This window comes from Mastigoproctus giganteus, chromosome 8 (assembly GCF_048544385.1).
Source record: "Mastigoproctus giganteus isolate SK-2022 chromosome 8, ASM4854438v1, whole genome shotgun sequence".
Taxonomy (NCBI): Eukaryota; Metazoa; Arthropoda; class Arachnida; order Uropygi; family Thelyphonidae; genus Mastigoproctus; species Mastigoproctus giganteus.
The window spans coordinates 157,836,653-157,860,542 of NC_143582.1; the positions used below are offsets into that span (position 1 = coordinate 157,836,653).

General features: G+C 38.1%; 1 protein-coding gene across 1 annotated transcript in view; it reads right to left on the reverse strand.

Annotated features, from left to right (window-relative positions):
- LOC150081954 (E3 ubiquitin-protein ligase SHPRH) overlaps positions 1 to 23,890 on the reverse strand; it is a 504,999-nt gene that overhangs the window by 3,309 nt on the left and 477,800 nt on the right. The window contains exons 19-21 of the mRNA XM_090380382.1: positions 17,668 to 17,856; positions 9,256 to 9,348; positions 2,496 to 2,582 (exon numbers count right to left, since the gene is read on the reverse strand). Coding sequence (XP_090236508.1) covers positions 2,496 to 2,582; positions 9,256 to 9,348; positions 17,668 to 17,856 — 369 coding nt within the window. The remainder of the gene's footprint in view (positions 1 to 2,495; positions 2,583 to 9,255; positions 9,349 to 17,667; positions 17,857 to 23,890) is intronic.

Here is a 23,890-nt window from a genome sequence, read left to right on the forward strand (position 1 = left end):
TACATTTGCCATTTTGAAAGTGAATTCAGTACTGATATCACAGATTATATCACTGTTTTATTTTAAATTAAAAACCCCTCACTATGGCTCCTAAAGTTAATAAACCTCATATAGAGAAGAAAAGAACATTAAAGCTTAGTGACAAACTTGATATAATCCAAACTATTACATTAGGTTCACCCATAAAGTTAATTTATATACCCATGTGTTCTCTGGTTGATCTGCCTGTTTTGCTGGGGGAAAAAATTGCTATCTCTACCTGCGACTGACTAACATCCATAAGGGATTCGAACCAGGCCTTTTCCACCCGGTGTGGGGGAGGACGGTGATGATACCACTGTGCTGCTACGCAGACTAAACTTCATATAATGGGGCGTAAGCAGTAGTGTATTACATGTTTGTTTTTTATGTGGAGTTAATAAAATTGCATTCTTAATCTCTCTATTTCTTATTTAGCCTCATTATTTCTGCATTAAATATATGACAAATAAAACTTTCTAGATAATGTAAAAATCGAAATAACAGCACCTTGAATCCCCAAAGGTGCTGTTATTCTGATGGGGAAGAATGAAAAAATATTTTCAGCTTTTATGTATTTACACTGAATTATTTTTTTATTAGTAACACCTACCTAATACCTCATGAGGCCGTCTTTTGCGTGGCCTCCATAAGATGTTACAGGGTGGCTTGTGGTAGTAGTACTCATGGGTCCAGTAATGCCTACACATTGTCAGGTGGATGGTCATATCATTAAATGTCCTATTCCAGTAGGTTTCAAACATGTTTGATTGGGTGGGTTGGGCAGCCACAGAAGGATGGAGAATTTTTTTATGTTGCTGACACCAGTTAGCAACCTGGAGGAATTGTCTGGATACACTGTCATCACAAAGGGGGTGCTCTAGGTCAGCAATGATACAAATGGCATTCCCATTGAAACTGTTGATTAATGATGATCAGAGAACCCAGGGTATGCCACATAATACCGCTGCCTCCAGCCTGCCAAACACCAACATGCATCCTGGAGACGCTCATTACAATCGAGTTGGAAATGTGATTCATCAGACCAGGTGACTGATTTCCACAAGTGAGTGGTCCAATGTTGATGCGCCTATGCAATTTCTTGTGTCTCACAGTGAACATGTAGGCTGTCAACTGCCATAGCCTATATAAGCTAATGTTGGTGCATGTGGATATCAGTATTGCTATTCCTGTGTTGTACTGGCTTGTGCTGTATCACTGCTGTGTTGAGACAACACACAATGCTCACTATGGCCATCAACTGCCCCATGTGTGACCTTTGGCTGGTTGGTTAAGCCATTCATGAAAGATTCATGATACCACGGAATAGGAACACTTAACCATGTTGGCTGTTGTCAAGATAATGGCACCTACACATCTTTCCTCCACAATCATTCCATGTTTAATGTCAGAAAGATCTTGACAACGACCCATTCATCCTTGCAGATACTCAAAAACTTGAGGTAAAACTTGAGGTGCATGGAGACCTTGCATTTATCAGTGATAAATGCAAGGTCTCCATGAGGATAGCAGTAATCCTTAGTGGAATACAATTTGGGTGGCACCAAACAAATGAAATTCTCTGAACCAGCTGCTAGAACAGTGTATGGGGTCATGGCAATGATATACAGGAACTTTGCCAGCAGATCAAAAGGTGATCAACCCATTGTATAAAGTAATGAGACAAAGGTGCCACAGCTAGAATACATACTGTATACAGGTTTGTAAACCTCATTTAAGAAGGATATAGATCTGTTGGAAAGGGTGCAGAGAAGAGCACTGAGATTAACTGGGGGGGGGGGCGCAAAAGGATATTCTTAACAGGGAACAATGGTGATCTAATTGAATGGTGTTAAGAATGGTTCAATTAGATCATTCAATTGAATGATCTAATTGAATCTGCGTGGTGATCTAATTGAATGGTGTTAAGTGCGTAATTGCATTTTGAATGCATTCCCCCCCCTATGAATGGAACTTTTAAATCACCATGTAGAATGATTGTGAAATAGATGCATGGAAATTCTCATTCAGCCAAACAATAATCAATTGTTGAAATAAACTTCTACCTGGTGTTGTGGGAGGAGATTTCGATGAATTATTGGAAGGGATGTGTGTGTGTTGAGTTTTTTTTTAGCTGGTGTTGTATAAGTTTTGCTTTCTTATATCATATTTGCCAATCTTAATACTAAACTGCTTGGCCTCCAGAGCCATGATTAACCACTGTGCCATACAAAGCATATTAATTGAAGCTATCAAAAGTTAAAATGTGTAATTTTCGATAACTGAATAATTGTTAATAATATTTTCACTGTGATATTTTTAATGAAAACTAAAAAAAAAATGCATTGTTGGTGGTTATCATTTTACATCATGCCACTAAAGAACAGCATCATATACAAATCAATATGTTGAAATGCTATTAAAAATTTTAGGATAATGTAAGCTTATACTAGAATTGAATTTTGGATATTTCCTACCTGAAAGTTGTTATTGGCATGGAGACTAATATATGATATATTATTCTCTTCTAAAGCCTTTGCAATGACATCTAAAACATCTTGCCACTGGAAAAATATGCGCATAAAGAATCACACATAAATAAATAGGTTTTAAACTTTTAATTTAATGGAATTAACTGTCAAACTAAAGCATACAAGGCTTCCACATGGTTCTTTGTGACAGCAACTCCTGTCTACTTGGTAGATGTACTGCTGTGAATAATTACGGGTTTTATCAATACTTTGCCTTGTAAGGCATTTCATCTTGGTTTTTTATGTTAGAATGTGTTTAGGTTGTTAATTATTGCTCATTTGGTTAACAAGGAAAAATAATCCTGGCTGAAATTGTTGGGATTCAAGAAAAAAAAAAAAAGTAGAATAATTAGCCCCCCCCCCCAATCAATCCTTCTTGAAAGTCGTACAAACTAACCTAACTCTTTCTTTTAGTACGGTATACTTAAGATCACCTACTAGTAGGCGCAATATAGCCGAAGCCGCTCTTGCGCCATTAAACCCCAAACAACAACCTACTGAGTAAAAAAAAAAAGGTAAGATTACTTTGTACGAGTTCAGGAGGGATTCAGGGCGCGCGTGCGGGGGGGAATTACAATAATCTTATCCCCCCCGCGAATCCTAACTTTTTTTTCAGTTCGGTATACTTAAGGTCAACCCACATAAAAACTAACCTAACCTCCTTTTTTTTTTTTTAATACTGTACTTCGAGAGGGATTCAAACAAAAATAAAAATACAGTAATGCTGGTTTTTTTGGCTTGAATTCCTCGTGAAAGTTGTATAAAGTAACCTCACATTTTATATTTTTTTTATTTTTCATTATAGTATACTTAAGATTAACCTGATTAATATGAAAAACAAACAAAACACTGCCAGGTGAAGCCATTCACAAAACTTCACTCACTACCACAGAAAATTGCAGTCATTAGTAGCCAGCCATCAAGTATCAGTAGGAAGAGCTACAAGTAGCCAGGAGTTTCTGTTGCAAAGATCCATGGGCAAGCTTCATACTTTAATTCAACCAAATTAGCTACATAATAATATAATATGGATACAATAAAAATACACTGCACCAGTATAGTGTCAACAAAATTCTCTCCTTGTGAGTATACCTTAACCCTACAGTTGTGCTTATGATAGTTGGCTGATTGGTGAGGATCAATTCATTACTCAGTGGATTACAAAAGTTTTCAATTAAAAGTTTCATGTGTGTGTGTGTGATTGATAAATGGGTGGGGAATAGGCAATCTTTATCGAAAATGCTGCTGCTGTAGTTTCACCACATGGAGTAAATGTTTCGCTCCTTCCTAATCACCAAATTACTATTACTATATCTTGTTTTATTCATGATACTTTTGAAACCCTACTTATTAAAACATTACAGTATTTCTCAAAAGAATAAAAGTAAATGTTACCTTAAAAGAAGGCGGTGTTGGATGAGGGAGATTACGAAACTTTTCGCTCTAACTGAATGGTAAGAAACTCTGAGGCCTATGGGTATAATGCAAGAACATGATATCTTGGAGAAGCACATATAGGTCAGGGAAGGCTATAAACACTGGAAGAGTTCACTCGATATGAAATGATAACACGGGCAGAAAGCAAAAGAAGAGACACTGTGTTCCCACATCAACAGATATATATAAAAATGCTTTACTGCTGCAGTGGAGGCAAGATACATAGTTGATATTTTGCCAACATCAGGTGGGTCAGAGTCTCGAATTGAGACAGTGCGAGCTCCATTGAGACTGGCCCACCTTCCCGTGGTGTGGACGAGTACCCAGAATCATCTATCCAGGTGACTGATGATTCTGGGTAGCCAAGCAGTCAGACACAACAACAGAACACACACAATACACACAAACATACACTACTTATTTCTGCCCCTTCTACAGTGGTACTAATCTTCACAGAGATACGAGGCAGAGATGAACTGACGTTCTAGGTGCCACCCATTACAAAAACATGTCCAAAGTTGATATTGTGTGACAATATCCAAAAAAAAGGAAATGCTAGAGAGCAAATATGTATCTGTGGGTGCTCTGATTCTGTGACATGGAAGATAATCAAAGATCCCTTTTATCTGTATGTTATCTTTCATGTTATCAGGTGTCATAAGTCTAAAATTTCCCTCCCTGAACAGTCAATGGGAACCAAAAAGGAGAGCAGTGGTCATTGTGATCGTTGGGTGTGGTCACTGTTGGCATCGTTGCAGTTAGTCTCAGTGGGTGAAGCTGGAAAAGAAGAGAGAATGAGAGAGGCTGGAAAGAGTGACTAGAAGTCCACAGAAGACAATGACCTAGGATTCCACTGGAAGAAAGAAATCCTTTCCTGAAGAAAGTAACTTGGCCTGGTAAGTGAACCGTTTCTTTTTGTATGCATGGTGTAATAGCTGAAATAGCATGGATTGATTAAATCAAATGCTTCCTTCCTAAAAGCTTAAATGTTTATTAAACTAATAATGAAAGAGAATAACCCATACTGTTTCAAGTAATATAGGAGATTTACAATAAAGTAAACATTAGAGCAGGATGACAAAAAGAGGGAGGATAGTCACAACAGGATAGATATCTGTATGTAATGAGAACTGACAGAATTCCCAAGTTTTATTTATATATATCTGCCTAATGTTTTCCTAATGCCTAATATTTGCTTTATACTATTGAATCTAGTAACCATTGTTTTACTTTCATTTAATGATAGCATGGTAAATAACAGAGATGGTGTGCACTTAAATAGAAAGGGTACAAGAATATTTCTGATGCTATCGAGGCAGTGTTAGGTGGGTCAGAAAACTGCTAGCTTGGGGGATACAGACTAAAAGGTTAACGGTGGCCACAGGCAGAGGCAAAAGTGATTCTTGCACTGCTTCTATTAAAATGAGCAGCAGCCTGGAAAGCAAAGTAATGGAGATTTCCAGGACTGTCGGGAGTCATAGTGGAACAAGTAAATATATGGGCTGTGTTAGGGTAACAAAGAGTAGGAACAGCTGCACGTGTACTTTCATATACACCAATGCTAGGAGTATAGTTAATAAATTTGATGAGCTAGAAGTGCTAGTCAAGACATGAAAGGCAGATATTGTTGGGATATCACAGATGTGGTGTCACACAGACATAAGCAGTGCAGAATTGGAATTTGGGGAATACAATGTGTACAGAAAGAATAGACGAGGACAGGAAGGGAGGAGGGGGTTATGCTGTTAGTTAAGAAACACACCCAATTGATTTTGGTGGACAATGCAATGTTGAGTCTCTTTGGTGTGACATAAGCACTGGAAAGGAAAAATGAGACTAGGTATGTGTTATAGGCCTAAGGAATCTGATGAATATAATGAGCAATTGTGCAGAGAAATAGAGTGGGCCAGTAAATCAGTGTATGTCTTATAATGGGAGATTTTAATTTCCCAGAGCTTGACTGGAATTTGTGGGTTGGTCACTCACACACTAGCAAGGCTTTTGTGGATTTATTGGATGATTGTTTTCTACAGCAGCATGTTTAGGAGGCAACCAGAGGGAGTAATACTCTTGATCTGATTATCAGATCAAGAGTATTACAGTAATTGTGCAGTCAAATATGAAGTTCGCTGAGCAGTGCAGACGGGCTGCAAGAGTAGCTCATGGTGTCTTGTCATTGATATACAGGAATTTTGCTAGCAAGGATAGGGAGGTGTTTATCCCGTTATACAAAGCCACATCTAGAGTACTGTGTACAGGTCTGGAGGCCTCATTTTAGGAAGGATGTAGAGTTGCTAGAACGAGTATAAAGAAGGGCAACAAGATTGGTGAGGGGGAACAAAGGGGTGCTCTTACCAAGAAAGGCTTAAGTTTTGCAAATTGCAGTGCCTGGAGAGTAGGCACCTGTGAGGTGTATAAGGCAATGAATGCTGATGGGCTTCTTCCTCTTGCTCAGACTAAGAACCTGAGGGGGCAGTTTCAAATTGAGGAAAGATAGTTGTAGAATAGAGGTGCGGAAATTTGCCTCTAGCGGGTAGTTGATTGGTGGAACAGGCTTCCATCTTTTGTTGTGGAAGTTGATAGCCTAAATAAATGGGCTGAGTTGGACAGGCATTTGGAACGAATGAAGGGGTGAAATGGGAGGGTTTTTTTTGGTTTATGCTGCATAAGCTTGCTTTTTTGCATTGTATACCTCTACTAATGCTAGCAAAACAACGGTTCCAAGATGTGATGATGGTTGTTATAATGGCATTCACTATATTACAACTATGAATGTACAAAGGGTACTAGGAAAGTTTTGCAATACAGCTTTGTTTATTTAATTTTTTCAAAGTAATTTCCTCTACATTCAATACACCTCTCCATCCTCCGAAACCAATCTTTAAACCAGTTCTGCCAAGTTTCACTAGGGAGTAAAGCACACTCGTTGTCCCAAGCCCGTAGAAGGTCCTCATCACTGGAAAACCGCCTCCCTTTTAGCTTCATTTTCACATGCGGGAACAGTGCAAAGTCGCAGGGAGCAAGGTCTGGGCTGTAGGGAGGGTGCTCAAGAAGTTTCAGTCCTGTCGTGGTCAAATATTCGGTGCAGGCTTTGGCGCGGTGAGCTGGAGCATTTTCGTGATGGAGGTACCAGGTGTTGTACCAGGTACCATTCTTGACTTTGGCCGCAGGTTCTTCATAGATCCAATGACTTTAGGCAGGCATTGTTCAGTATACCACTTAGCTGTGACTGTCTTCTGCGTGTCCAAAACGACATGTTCCACAATTCCACTCGATTTGAAAAATACAGCTATCATTTTCTTCTTTGCAGATCGGGATTTTCTGACAATTATGGTGTGTCGTCGTCATCATCAAAGACCCAAACTTTGTTTTGAGCCTTGGTCGGCAGATCGTAATAGTACAGCCAAGTCTCGTCACCTGTCACGATGTTGTTCACATACCGAGATTGTCCCTTATCAAACTTTTTTAACATCTCCCGGCACCAAGTCACACGTCGTGTCATCTGCTCTTCAGTCAGTTGATGCGGCACCCAGAGAGAACAAAGTTTCTTCACGTGCAAATGATCTTGCAGAATCGAACGAATTGCTGGTGCATTTAGGCCCAAAGTATCCTCTATCTGTTGATAGGTCACTCGCCTGTTTTCGTCAAGCATTTTCCTCACAGCAGTAACGTTTTCCTCCGTAACTGACGTTCGTGGCCTTCCCGGCCCCTCAGAATCCTCCAGAGTGAAATTTCCCCTTTGGAATTCTCTATACCACCTGAATGTCGTTGTACGATGTGGACAATCATCATCTAGTGTAAGAGTCATTTCTTCTAAGCACTGGTCTATGGTTAAACCACGCACGAAATTATACCACAAAACTGTCCTTATCTCATTTCGTGACCACGATGCCATCGCAAGCACTTTACACTCTCACTACTAATGAATAACTGAGCCCATCGACTTGGCGCGGCGGCCACTATGCACGTGTGAACATGTCTCAACATGCAGCAACCAGCAGCTTCCTGTGATTCATTGTTGCGTCATATTGCAAAACTTTCCTAGTACCCTTTGTATTATTGCTTTTATCACAGATTTAGATAGATACAATATATAGGATTTATGTTAACAATGTGTGGTGAAACTGGATTGTATGCATGACTTTTCTGTTAATAAATATTGTTATGTATTGCTAAACTTCGTTTAGCCCTCTGCCAATACTCTCATCCATGCCAGTATAAAAACCAATAAGTAGAACAAGAAAGGGTTTAAGTGGGGTCAATAAAATGATTACTCAATTTTTATCACAATGCTGTTGAAGCTACAATGGGCAGGATTGAAATTTCTGCTTATCGGGGGCCTAGAGACTTTTGTCGTGGTATTGGGTACATTAGGGGAAATCCGGGGCAGTGACGCCTGGAACCGGTGTAACTACACTGATGGTGAAAATATTGGGAACACTTCAGATAGCCATTAGCCTCCCCACCCCAATAGCGTAAGGGCAATATAAAACACAGATACTAGATTTGAATGTCATGTTATTGCAGTATTTGTCTTATGTTAAAATAAAAATAATTTATTAGCTGACATTTTTCTGTATATGTTTTTCTATCACTGAAGCAATGAACGGGTGCAAGGGCCCATTTGGAGTCAGTGGCTACACAAAAAAAATCACTGCATCACAAAGGTATTCTTGTGCCAGTGTCCAAAAAAAAAAAAAAATTGGTGCCCTTTTGTTTTTTCGAATTTTGAAACCTACCACTCCCATTCAAAACTCTAGTGAATAAGATATACAGGTAGTTCCCAACCTTACCATTTAATGTGTTCCTAGTGTGCACCCGTAAAGCGAAAACTTGTAAAGCAGGAATTTATTTCCCCATAGATGTAATGTTAAATAAAGGTCAACAAAACAACAGTTTATGCTTAAACAATGATTTTAAAACCAAGCGAATTATAATAATAAAGAAATTATTTATTACAAATGTGAATTCTTCACCATCGATTAAATACACTCGTTAATGGCTTGGCTGATGTATTTTCTAAAATTTTAGTGGAAATAGTATATAGGTGGTCATAAAGCCATAGAAATAATTCATTTTTTGGGGAGCAGTGTTAATTTTTTCCTAACTAGGTTTTCAGACTCACTGACTCACATCAAATTATTTCAATATAGTGATACTTTTGTGATTTTGTGTGTGTGCGCAAATATCTGAAAATCATTTTCAGATATTTGCTCTTTGGAAAATTTATAAACTAGTAACTGAAAGTCACATAAAAAGAAAGGCTTACTGTTGAAAACACTAGAGCTTTAGCATCAGGATCTTTGTGGCAAATCTGTAGCAAACATTTCACTATTCCTTCTACTTTGGTTGAATGGCTTCCCTATAGCAAACATTAAAATTAGTAAGAGTATAGATTTGAAACAGTCAAATAAGATCAAACTAGAGGATGTATTTTTTAATATTTAAAATGACAGTTAATCTCCTTTATTTATATTAATGTTCTACACCAAAGATTAAGTTTGATATTTATGTACAGCAGTACTAAATATCTTGATTGTGCTTGTCAGAATGCCTTAATTTCCATATTAAAGTGAACCGAGATCCTAATACGTATAGGATCTTGGATCAGAAATTTAAGATATAATTTTATTGACAGTGAAATGGATATTCATTTTCATTCAAGAATTAAAATTGTAGTCTTTCTTCAAATGTTACATGAAATGGTCCCTGAGGATTATCAAAAATATTCTTCCATGTGTGACATGGAAGAATATTTTTGATGGAACTAATATTCGGTGCCATTTGTGAATCCAAGTGGACCAAATTTCACAAAGTCTGGTTGTTCTGTGACAACCAAATGCTCTGCTTGCATCTTCATGATGGTGGACTGTTAGTAACTAGGTATTACCACATGTTCAAGTTGTGAAATAGTGCACCTAGTATACTGGAAGTGAACACCCAAAGGGTAAATTCTCTGATTTCGTACATCTGCTACAATATCACTTTTTCATGTCTCCAATAAGGAAGCACTGCTTATTGGAGGCATGAAGCTGCAATCCCTTGAACAGGGATTGCAGCTTCATGCCTCCACTTCAATTCATTTCACAAATTTGACTCTCAAAATTGTGTAGTTTCTTTTAATTTCCCTGATAGAAGCAAAGAATGCAAGAAAACTAACTTATACATCATCAGCAAAAAAAAAAAAAAAAAAAAACTTTATCACCTGTCCATCCCATCCAACAGTTTGTCTAGTTCTCTCTTGAATTTATTCAATTACTGACGTTCGAAACAAGAGATGAAAGTTTGTTCCAACAATCAACCACCCGCTGGCTCAAGGCAAGCTTCTGCACACCTATCCTGCAACAATCCTTCCTCAATTTAAATCCTTCAACAACAATCCTTCCTTCTGCAACAATCCTTCCTCAATTTAAATTTTTGTCCCATTATGTGTGTAACCTAAGGAGGAAGAATGCCACCAGCATTGAGCTTCCTCAATCCATTCAAAGCTTTAAACACTTCAAACAGATCATCTCGTAGATACCTAGTCTCCAGATAATTGCATGGCTTGCACTGTGCAGAATTGAAGCCTTTCTTGGTAAAAGCATCCTTCTGTTCCTATCACTATTATTGTTACCCTTCTCTGTACATGTTCCAGCAGATCTGCATCCTTCCTAAAATGAGACACCCAGACCTGTATGCAGTACTCAAGATGTGGCTTAACCCTTGCCTTATAGTAGTAGTGGCACATGATGCAAGAAAGCAAGTGTAGGAGCTTATGCAGCATCAGCCAAAAAAAAAAAAAAAAAATCACACCATTCCCTCCAAATGCCTGTCCAGTTCCTCCTTAAATTTATTTAACCTATCAACTTCCACAACGACAGATGGAAGTTTGTTCCAGCAATTAACCACCCGCTGGCTAAAGACAAATTTCCGCACATCTATTCTACATCTGTCCTTTCTTAATTTGAACTTATGTCCCCTTAGGTTCGTAATCTGAACAAGTGGAAGGATCCCATCAGAATTCAGCGTGCTCAACCCATTCAAGGCCTTATAGACCTCAATCAGATCACCGCGCAGGTGCCTAGTCTCCAGCCACTGCAATTTGCAGAACTTAAGCCTCTCTTGGTAAGAGAATCCCTTCATTCCCCTCACCAATCGTGTTGCTCTTCTCTGTACATGCTCAAGCAAATCTACATCCTTCCTAAAATGAGGCCTCCAGACCTGTACGCAGTACTCAAGGCGTGGCCTGACCATTGCCTTATACAGAGGGACAATCACCTCCTTTTCCCTGCTAGCAAAATTCCTATATATCATTGAGAAAACCCCATGACCTGCCCTAGCAGCCTGTCTACATTGCTCAGAAAACTTCATATCTGACTGCACAATTACTCCCAGGTCTTTTTCATTTTCTACCACCACACAGTTGGTACGTTTCTCTGGGGTTACTTCTACCCATATGCAGTACTTTGCATTTGTCAAGGTTGAACTTCAGTTGCCACTTCTTAGCCCATCTGCCCAAATTATCTAGATCCTGTTGCAGTAGCACACTGCCATTACTGTCATTAACAACCCTGCCAACCTTTGTGTCATCTGCAAACTTCGACATTAAGCCTGATATACCTTCATCAATATCATTGATAAATACACAAAACAATAGTGGACCCAACACCGAACCCTGTGGGACTCCACTAATAACATTAGTCCACGAAGAGCAGCACCCATTGATTACCACCCTCTGTCTTCTCCCACTTAACCATCCTTTTATCCATTGTAGCAACTTACCCTTAATACCATTCTGCTCCAATTTGTACAGCAGTCTTCCATGCGCAACAGTGTCAAAAGCTTTCCTGAAATCCAAGTATATGATATCAAAATTATTTTTTGCATCCAGTTCCTTTGTGACCACATCATAATAACCAATCAAATTTATCAGACAAGACTTTCCCTTAACAAACCCATGCTGTGTTTGAATTATTGCTGCAGTCTTGTCTAGATGATCCTGCAATGCATCTTTAACCAGTGACTCCATTATTTTACCCGGAACAGAAGTTAAACTAACTGGTCTGTAATTACTCGTGTCACCCTTCGATCCACCTTTGTGAATTGGGGACACATTTGCACATCTCCAGTCCGTGGGAACCTCCCCTGAGTCCAAGGATGCTCTCATAATTATGGCTAAGGGTTTGCTTAGTTGCTTTGCCGCCTCCTTTAAAATAACTGGACAGATCCCATCCACCCCAGGTGCCTTTCTTATGTTTAACTTCAACAATTTCTCCTCCACTTTGCTCTCAGTTATTACAAAATCATTAAGCACACTGCTACAATTTGATAACCTTCTTCCATTTTCAAACTGTAATAATTCCTCACGTGTGAATGTAGATGCAAAATACTCATTCAGTTTGTTTGCTATCTGTGCAGGATCATCAACAGTCGAACCATCGATGTCAAGTGGACCAATCATATTCATCCCCTTCCTTTTAGAGTTTATATAAGTAAAGAAATCCTTGCTGTTTTTCTTAGCATCTTTTGCCAAAGATTTCTCGTTATCCGCCTTCGCCTGCCGAACCTCCTTTGTGACCTGATTACAGACTAGCTTATATCTGCCACAGGCTTCTGCGTCACCTGATAATTTATATGCATCCCATGCATTTTTCTTCTCTGTCACGAGTCTCATTAGTTCATTTGATAACCATTTAGGCCTAAACCTTGAACGATATTTCTTAATCGGTATATAAAGTCTAGTAGCTTCCACGATTAATTCCTTGAATGCTTCCCACTTAGAATTTACTGTTGGTAACATCGTCAGTTGATCCCACTGTACTCCCCTTTACGGAAGCAAAAACCCTTTCCTTTACCCCTGACGGTAGTTACCTCTTTGAGTAAATCCCACTTCAGCACACTGTGATCATTGCCACCTAGTGGTTCCTTTATCTGCAAATTCTTAATACACGAATGATCACTGCTGATAACCAGATCAAGAGTGTTACTTTCTCTGGTTGCCTCTCGAACATGCTGCTGCAGAAAACAATCATCCAATAAATCCACAAAAGTCTGACTAGTGTGTGAGTGACCAATCCACAAGTTCCAGTCAATATCTGGGAAGTTAAAATCCCCCATTATAAGACATTCAGATTTACTGGCCCACTCTATTTCTCTGTACAATTGTTCATTGTACTCATTCAAGTCATTAGGCCTATAACACACTCCTACCCTTATTTTTCCTTTCGCAGTGCTTATCTCACACCAAACTGACTCAACAGAGCACTGTTCATCTATATTAACTGGGTGCACTTCCTTTGATTTTATGTTTTTATTAATTAACAGCATAACACCCCCTCCCTTTCTGTCCTGTCTGTCCTTTCTGTACACATTGTACTCCCCAAATTCCAGTTCTGCATTCCTTATATCTTTGTGACACCACGTCTCTGCTATCCCAATAATATCTGCCTTTGATGTCTTGACCAACACTTCAAATTCATCAAATTTATTTACTATACTTCTAGCATTGGTATACATGCAAGCATACATGCTCCTATGCCTATTCCTTGTTACCCTAACACATCCCATATACCCAACTATTCCATGATGACTACCATCCGTCCCTGAAACTCCCAACACCCCTCGCTCCAGGTAGCTTCTTATTCTAATAGAAGTTGTGCAAGAATCACCTTCACCTCTTGCCTGCGGTTACTGTTAAACTATTAGTCTTTGTATCCCCCCAAACTAGCAGTTTTCCGACCCACCTAACACTGCCTCGATAACATCAGCAAATATTCTTGCACCCTTTGTATTTAAGTGTATCCCATCCCTGTAGAAGCAATCTCTCCTGTTAACAAGTACAGTCCAGGCTGAAAAAAATTCTACCCCTTGAGCCTTGCACAATCTTTCCAGGGCCGAATTGATCGACAAGGCTCTCATCATGTACTCCCTCCTATCGTGTCTGGGCAGAATTGCAGACACTTTCAAATTCAACCCTATTTCACGGCTTTTTTTCAACAGTGACCTGTACTTGTTGAGTAATTCCGCCGGTCTCCTACTCTTAATATCATTAGTGCCAACGTGTACAACTATATCACCTTTTGTGCCCTTGAAAGATGATATCCGCTCTACAACGTCATCAACCTTTGCCCCTGGCAGACATACCCTGGTCCTGTTCCACCTATCCTTTTTACAAAGGATGTTCCCCGTTTCCCTGACAATAGAGTCACCAACAACAACTAGTTCCTGTGGGACCAGCGCATTCTGCCTTAGGGGTTGCCGCTGTGTTGCGTGATGACCAAGTGCAAGCTCTGGCGTTGATGTGGGCAGCTGAGAGCCTGATGGGCCCCTCAATGTAGATCTTTCGAGGGCATCCACCCTGTCCTTCAAACTCTCATATAGGCCCATAACAACGCTGAGTTGTCGCCTGATTTCCTTACACTCCTTACATCGCGCACACACAAAGACATCCCCCATGGCAATATCATGTTCCGTTCCAGAGAGTTCGGCAAACATTTCACAAGTTGCACATTTTTTTAGGCTGTGATGCGTTGGAGAATTGCCCCCCTCAGTTCTCCCCCCGAGTCACAGCACTCCTGCCACTTTGTGCCCGTTGCTTTGCTGCTCTAGTTTGGGGCATGGTAGTTTAAATTAATAAAATCAATAAATTAAATGTCAATAGTATTTGAATAGAAACTATTAAATAGAAACAGTGAAGCGTATTACTATATAATTATGCGTTAGAGCTACCTAGCTACCTCAATTAAAAAATTTGAATTCCCTACCACTATATCCAAAAACAATGGCTACAAAAATGGAACGAAATAACGGTTTTACCTATCGTAAGTAAAATCCACAAAAACTCTTTATCTAAATTAAAAATTAAAAATAACCAGTGTAACTATAACTATATGACTACGTATTAAGTACAATATAAAATAACAATCATGTAAATAAAAGGCAAACACTTATCGTTTTTGCGGAGCCTGTAACTGACAGCTGTAACTTTTAAAGAGATTCAGCGCCCTCTTTCTTTATACGATAGGATAATCACCTCCTTATCTCTGCTAGCAAAATTCCAAATTCCATGAGCTGTACAGACAGCCTATCTGCACTGTTCAGAGAATTTCATATCTAACTGCACAATTAGCTGTAGGTCTTTTCATTCTCCACTACCTTGACTACTACAGTTGTTATGTTAATCTGGAATTATACTACCCATATGAAGTACCTTGCATTTGCCAAGGTTAAACTTTATTTGCCACTTCTCAGCCCACTTGTCTAATTTATCGAGATCTTGTCACAGTAACATACCCTGATTATTGTCATTAATCATCCTGCCAATCTTCATATAATCAGCAAACATAGACTCATAGACTATACCTTCATCAATATCATTAATAAATATAGAAAACAACATAGATCCAGCATGCCAATAATAATATTACTCCACAAAGAGCAGTGCCTGTTGGTAATCACTGTTTTCTCTCACTCAACCAACCCTTTATCCATAGCACTAACTTGCCCTTAATGCCACACTACTCAAATTGTACACTAGTCTTATTTGCAATATCAAAAGTACTTATAAAATCCAAGTATACGATATAAATTATTTTTTACTTCTAGTTCTTTGGTTACTGCAATCTTGTTTTTGAAAAACAGTTTTCTGAAGCTCTTATGGAAATGGGTATAATACAAACAAAATTATACATTTTTAGTTATCAAAAGGAAGTAAGAGTACTTCAGACTGCAAAAATGGGCTGCTACTTCTATAAAAGAATTGTGTATATATATATATATATATGTATATATATAAGGGGTGTTTGAAAAGTTCATGGCCCAAATATTAAGTGCTTATTTGAGAAGTCTGGTAACAGGTTACTTTTTAACATAGTTCCCTTTGGAGTCAATACACTTTTGCCACCAATGCTGCAATACTTTGATTCCAGCTGTGAAGAAACTTTTCTCTTGGGCCATTAGAAATGCAGCAACAATGTCACTGTTGTTGAGAAAACGAATTCCAACCAGGTATTTTTTCAAATTACGAAACAGTTGAAAGTCTGATGGTGCTACATCTGATAAATATGGGGGATGGTTCGAGATTTCAAAGCTGCAAGCTTGTAAACAGGAGCATTGTCCTGCTGAAACAAGACTCCTTTGCTGAGTTTTCCTCAGTGTTTGTCTTTGATGTTTTCACACAAACACCTCAAAAGTCTGCACAATATGCTCCCGTGACTGCCTGTCCTTTCTGAAAGTAATCTCGTAGAAACACTCCATCAGCATCCCAAAAAAAAAAAAGGGGACCTTGCAAGCAGAAGGAATCAACTTGGCTTTCTTTGGAAGGGGAGAGTAGCCATATTTCCACTATTTGGACTGCTTTTGGATCTGCTTGAAAATTATGCAAATGTTCACTTGGAAGCTCTTTTGTGTTTTTGATCTGCTGTCAACAACTTTGGGACCCATTATGCTGTCACCTTTTTCATATTGAGAACCTCTGTTATTATGTGGTACACATTTTTAGATAAGATGTTTCAGAGGCTGGCAAAATACCAACACATTGATCACAAATTACCAGATCATGTGCACCATCAACAACTTCTTGAGTGATGGACATTGCAGGTCTTCCACATGTGGGTTATCTTCCAGGCTATCCCTCCCTTGCTTAAATTTTGCTGCTCACTTCTTAACCAGGGAATAGGAATGGTCTTCTTCCCTCAATGTTGTAACCATATCCTCATTCAGGGGAGTTCCTAGGGAATGTGGTGCTAGGGTACAAATTGCAATTTGGCATCCCCTTGAATTTTAGCACATGGGTGCAGTGCATTCCTGGCACTCTTGGGACGGCCTGCCCTTTGCCATTAGTCCTTTTTTTCTCAAATATTGAATGACTGCACAGTAACTGATTTTGTCCATCTTTCCTCATTCATTCATACTACTTTTTTGACTTCAAGGCCTGTAATCAAAAAAAAAAAAAAAAAAAAAAAAAGAGTTGTCATTGAAACTGCATGAAAATTTGTGCATTACTCTTTGAAATGCTTTACATTAAGTTCAGAAACTTTTAACACAGTACCACTACTCTTTCATATGAACTTTTCAAACCCAAACCTCCTTGTGTGTGTGTGTGTGTGTGTGTGTGTGTGTGTGTGTGTATATAAATAAATATAAATACCTCTCTCAATTAATAAAAAAAAAAAAATCACTATTTGCTAAATAGTTAAGTTATATTATTATTATTAGCCATATGGTGCAAGAAAGCCTGAAGCTTATGCTGCACCATCCAAAACAAATTCCTGAGTTAGAGAAAGAGAGAAAGAAATTAACCAAGAAAGAGAAGAATGATGATATCCAGCTCAGGACCCTGGGTGTGCCAAACCTATACTCACCAGTCCCTCAAGATGAGACATTTTTATTTCTCCCGGTCACATGATCCAAGTGATGGAATGCATAGACAATTTATGTGTGAGTTTAAGATGTCGAGTACACGTTATTCAAAAGTTCTTCACTTAAAGTGAATAATTAGTTATTAAAATGCAAATACATTCAGTACAAAAACTGTCTTCTCATACTATGTTCACTACGTATTTCAGCCATAAGCGGTGGTAGTTTTTGTGACATGAAGTCAAACTAGATATTGACAAGTTTTAAGCAATATTCAAATACCAATAACCTAAAGCTGTCTATGGACTTTGTTAGTGTATAGAACATTTTATATAAATCTTACCTTGACAGAATAATCCATGTCTGATTCATCAGTGATACTAGAGCTTGTGAAGTTAATTTCTGCATGAGGAGTAAGCTGTCGACATATTGGACACCTTATTGAAAAGTTCTTCACTCCGACTGAATAATCAGTAATTAAAATGCGGATACATTCAATGCAAAAACTGTGCCCACATTGCATTACACTCCACTGAAATAATAATAATAATAATATATATATACAAGTGCTTTCTGAATGTTGGGAGAGAACTTTCTCTTCCATTCTCTCCATTTCATTAAAAAAAAAATTACTAGAAAATGAAGCGGAAGAAAGACATTTAAAAATATTTCAAGGATAAACTTTCTACATAGAGTTTTTATACACCATTTCTTTACTGTTTTTAAGTGAAATTCATGCAAGATATCTGTAGCTATTATCAGTGATACAAAAATAAAATAAACAAGTTAAAATTAATATATGCAGGGCATTATATGTCAAGCGAGTTCAATGGTTTTCTTTAACTGTTCACCAGATCCACAATTTTTTTTTTTTTTTAATTATTATTATTATTTTTTAAAGGTTTACCTTTATAAAGTAACCACATTTATAACTTTAACAATAAGCAAGAAATACTTTATAAATGTTCACTTTTTGATGCCACCTTTATTTTCAATGTATCATGAAGACAACTGTAAAAAAAATCCATTTTTTTCATTTTGAAAATGTATATTTTTTATTTAGTAAATAATTAATTAGAATGTACCCTAGCCCCCCAGAGCACTTTATACATACATTCTGTCCATGTTGTTCATTACCACTGCATAGTTGCTATGGCTAGTATCATTAAGAGCTAACCACAAGGCCCACATGCTTGAATATTTGGATGCAGCCAGACACTAACATGTGAAGTAACAAAAACAATTAAAACACATGAAGCTGGTGCATTGCAATAATTTTACATGAGATATGCTACTAATTATTTTAAATTCTCATTTTACTACATTAATTAGGCTTAAGAAAAACATGTTATTTTATTTTTTTATGGCTGGACTTTAATAAAATAACAGTTGATGATGTAGATCAAATTTAAAAGGAATAAGGAAGGAAAACTAAAATTTACATCCATGCCACTTTAACAGATTTTGTCATTTTGTCATTTTGATGGAATTTACCACCCATGCACCCAGTAAACAGTTAAAACCTTCACCCACCAAGTAAGCACAGGTGTCTCACAAGGTGGTGGTGTCGTCAGGCCTATTATGTACTACTCTGCTTGTTCCTCTGTTACATGGGGAGATAGGATATAATTTTCCATGCAGATTACATCAAGCTAATTATGCATATTAGCTCTACTAATGACATAAATCTTATCACAGCCAATCTGTCTGACAAATTGAATGATGTTGCAGCATATTTTGTACTGTCTCAACCCAGCCAAATGACCTCTCTTTCAAGCCAGCACCATCCGTGATTCCATTGCTATATAATTCCCCTCAGATCTCTAATATGCCCACTCACACTGATCTTGGAGTTATTTTTGAGCCCAAGTTGACTTTTCATAATGTCAAAACTTAGATAGCAAGCAAAGCAACACTTCCTCTATGTCAAGGATATTAGCATCAGGAAGTGTATCACAAAAGCTGTCCACTCAGCAGTCCTGTATGGAGCAGAAACATGGGCTCTGTTGTGGCTCCCAGAACACTGAAACCAGTGTACACTTCTGAATACTAGCTGCTCAGGTGGGCAGCTCATAAAAAGTGGCATTCTTCGTATCAGCAGCAGTACAGCCCTGGTGCAATCACTAAAAGGCTCCACACAGTCTTTGTGAGCAAACTCACTGCCACTGTAAATATGCTAATAGGATGTATTTCAGGTCCTGATCTGCAGGACACTGTTCATTGAAGGATTCCACTCTATACTCAACTATCACTAGAAACAGGTTGCACGTGGCTGATAGATTTCTCCCTAGGAAAATGGTAAAAGTTGTACAGTCACCAGATGTGGAACTTTGTAAATTTGTTACAAACAGGAAGTATTGCCAAAAAAATCTTAAGACCAAAGACCCGTTCTTTTGTGCTAATTGAGCCAGCTCTATAAATTTAGTCATATTGTAAACAATGTAACTGAATGATCTCTTGTAACTTTATAAATAATACAGCATTCCCTGTTAAGAATGTATTGAAGAGAATGTAGTGTTTCAATTTTCCTAACCGACTAACTATATACTAACTTACGATTTACTAACCTGATGGGTAGGATACTGGATATCTTGATGCCAGCTTCCTCTTTGCCAGTTATATCTGGCATCTTTCTGGCTGTGGAAGAAACTTTGCCTTTTTATACATACATATATATATATATATATATATATATATACATACATACACACACTTTGCTGTTTGTATGTATACTTGGCAATAAACATTTTCTTATCAATTGAATTTTCTATTTTGCATTTTCTTAGTAAGTACAGGTCAGTGTTACTTAGTAAACACAGAAAAACATTGCAAATTAGGATTAAATTTTCAATTGTCTGCAATTCTACCCAGACAGGACATGAGCTACATTAGGATTACTAGAAGTAAAAAAAAAAAAAAAAAAAAAAAAAAAGAGGGGCACGTATACTTGCATGTGCACTAATGAGAGTATCCATGTACTAGTAGGAGAATTTTGAGCTGTTGGGAGTGGATAAGTTTTTGAAAAGTTTTACTATTTTATTGACCTAAGTTGCATATTAAATTGTATTCCATAAATAGCTTTACAGTCGTGTTTATTATTTTATAGTCCTAGTCACATTTGTTATTTTATTTTTACATTCAGCTAGAGACTTCGTAAGTTACTACTTAGTATATGCAGAACCTTTCTATTGGTGAATTGGTGCAAATATTGTATCTCATAACTTTGTACTGTAGTGCATGGTAGGGGAATTCTAATGTCTTAATTGTGGTAAATAGGCATCTTGAAAGTTTGAATCATGTAAGTTGGCATTAATATATAATTTTATTAGTTATTATAATTAACTTGTAATGTTACAAGCACAAAGCATCAACTCGATAAAGTAATACATATAATGTAAACTTGATAGCATAACATGTATTATTTCTGCATAATTGGTGCAAATGTTATTTAAGTCTGTTACATAAGTGTACTATTCTCAGTTAAACTGAATTTGAACAGAAATCATACCTGAAACCAGAGCAGCAAAGCAAAGGGCTCAAAGTAGTGCAAGTGATGTGGCTCAGGGAGAGCAGGGGGGGGGGAGTCCTCTGAATCAAGGCCTTACAAAATGTACTACTTGTTATGTTTGTTGTTCAATCTGGAACGGGACATGATACAGCCAGGGGAAGGGGGGGGGGATGTACTTGTGTGTATTCGACGTGGAGATTGTGAGGATATTAGGCATAAACTCAGCATTCTAATGAGTATTTATGAAAACCTAAATTGGGTGGCTGCCCTCGAAGGAAGTAAGTTGGGGGCATTAGCATATGCATATGATGCAAGAAAGCAAGCTTTTTTTAGCATCAGCCAAAAAAAAAACCCCTTCCCATTTCACCCATCCATTCGCTCTAAAAGTTTGTCTAGTTCATTCAGTCTTGAATTTATTTAAGCTGTCAACTTCCACAACAACAAATGGAAGTAAATTACAGCTCTTAGCTGCTTACCTCAAAACCAGAGCTTACAGTTGTGCATCAGCCAACACCCAAGGTAGAATGCACTGGTCCCACAGGAGGTAGCTATTATTAGTGACTCTACTAACAAATTAACTGTTAGTGTTACTGTCAAGAAAATGTGAAATATATTGTGCAAAAAGGATAGGTAGAATAGGGTTATGTTTGCCAGGGGCAAAAATTGATGATGTTGCAAAGCAGATATCATCCTTTAAGAGCACAGTGGGTGATACTGTGATACACATTGGCACTAACGAGATTAAGAGTAGGAGATCTAAGGACTTACCAAGTATAAAGCAATGTTGAGAAAAAGTCGTGAGTTAGGATTTAGGATTAAATTTGAAAGTGTCTGCAATTCTGCCCCATACATGATAGGAGGGAGTATGTGATGAACCTTGTCAATCAATTCGGCTATGGAGAGATGGCTCACAGGGCAGAATTTTTCTCACCATGGTCTGTTTGTTAACTGAAGAGACTGCTTCTACAGGGAGAAGTAAACTTCAATAGAACAAGAATATTTGCTGATGCTATTGAGGCATTGTTAGTGTGGGTGTCACACTTCGACCACTGCTAACAATAGTTCAAACCTGGGTGGTCACCCCAGTGTCCTTGAGTATGGATGTTATACCCAGGATTACAAACAGTCCCACCGTTGTGAAGGTGAAAGCAGAGGATTTCGCTGTTACAGACCATCCAGACTTTACTGAAATTTGGTCCACTTGATTTGAGTGTCACCCGAATATCAGTTCCATCAGCATTTTAGACTCCAGGTAGCAAGCACAGCTTGTCTGGCATGTTTGTCTCAGAGAATGTCTGCAACAACCTCAATGACCTAATCAAGGACATCATTACTTCATACAGCATGTCCCCCCACCCCCACTTTTTCTTACTTTTGAATAAACCATGAATTGTCAAACTAATAGAGCAAACTTATCTGCAAAAAGATCTAAACCTCCCAAACACTTCCTAGTTCATTTCACAAATATACATGGTCTCAGTTCTAATCTCAGTGGTGTCCATTTCCACTTACAGTCTGCCAAACCATATGTACTTTTTATGACGGAATCTCAGTTATCGGATGATTCAACTACTACTCATCTCAGTTGCCAAAATTATTCGCTGTATGAGGTGGAACTTTGCATATGTCCATTCCAATATTCCCTGTCAGAGACTTGGTAATTTGGAATCTCCTCATTTCGATCTTCTCTGGCTTAAAATTGTTCTACTCCATATTGTCAAATTCATCTACCATCTCTAACCTTCTCCCAACTCCACTAATCACGTGGAGCAACTTGACTTTCTCCAGTACAATTTCCTAAATGAGGTAATTTTCCTAGGTGATTTTAATGTTCACAACTACAGCTGGCTTCCGTTTTCTAGTCACACCGACTTTTCAAGATGGTTGAGATGCTGAGGCTTTTGCAATTACTAATGACCTCGCACAGATTGTTCATTTACCTACCAGAATACCGGACAATCTTAACCATACAGCCAACATGCTTGATCTTTTTCTCACAAACAACCCTTCTAAGTACATTCGGTCCTCGTATAACACGTGTTTGCATTACACGAATTCGATCATACACGATTTATAAATAGGGGAACGTTATCTTATATAACACGAACCGAATTCGCTTATGCACGATTCGCCTTTGTGTTTACAAGAAATGGCAGTCGAACGCGGAATCACCCCAACTGAACGCAACACGATAGGAACGAAGAAGATTCTGAAAATGTATTTATGTGTTTTATATCAGTGAAGGGGAAACACATTTCACCATAATAACGTAAAAACCAACACAATTCCAGCTATCGATATAATCGCAAATGCAATTAGATGGAGTTTACTACCAGTTTATAACAGATTCCACTAGCAGAAACGCAACTGGAAATTGTTTTTATTGTTTTATGGTAGTAACCCCCAGAAATGTGCTTTAGTAAAATGTGAGGTGTTAATAGTGTATCTCGGCCTTTACGGTGTTGTTTATTCAGTTGCTACACGCGCGCAGCTTTGTTTATGTGTATCAAGCGTGCCACCTCATTTGTAATTGTGCTTTATTCCCTAAAAATGAGTAAAATACTTAAAAGGTGTGAAAAGGAAGCGTCCTGGCTAAGAAACTGCAGATTCAGAGAGGAAAAAAAAAAAAAAAAAAAAAAGAAGCAATATCGATAAACAGAGGCGGACTGGGTCAAAAATTCTTACCAGGGAAAATTTGTAGTGGCCTCATACTACGGTTTATGGCCAAAATCACACCAGCCTCCGGCCCACCGTGGTTTCCCCCCCGTAAGGCTTATGGCCAGTCCACCACTGTCGATAGTGAAAAAATGTGAAACGCTTTGAGCGAAATGAAAGACCATGTGATATTTCACGTGCTACAGGCCTAAATGAGGCAACAACGAGAATTAGAAAGAATGCAGAGAAAATAAAAACTTTCATAGCAAGAACAACTCAAAGTGTAATTTTTTTTTTTTTTTGTTAGTTGTTGGTGCATCGGCTTCTGTGGTCATAATGCACCTCCCAAAGGTTTTTTTGCATTTTACTCTGATCCAAGCCCAAGACAGGATTTGAACCCGCG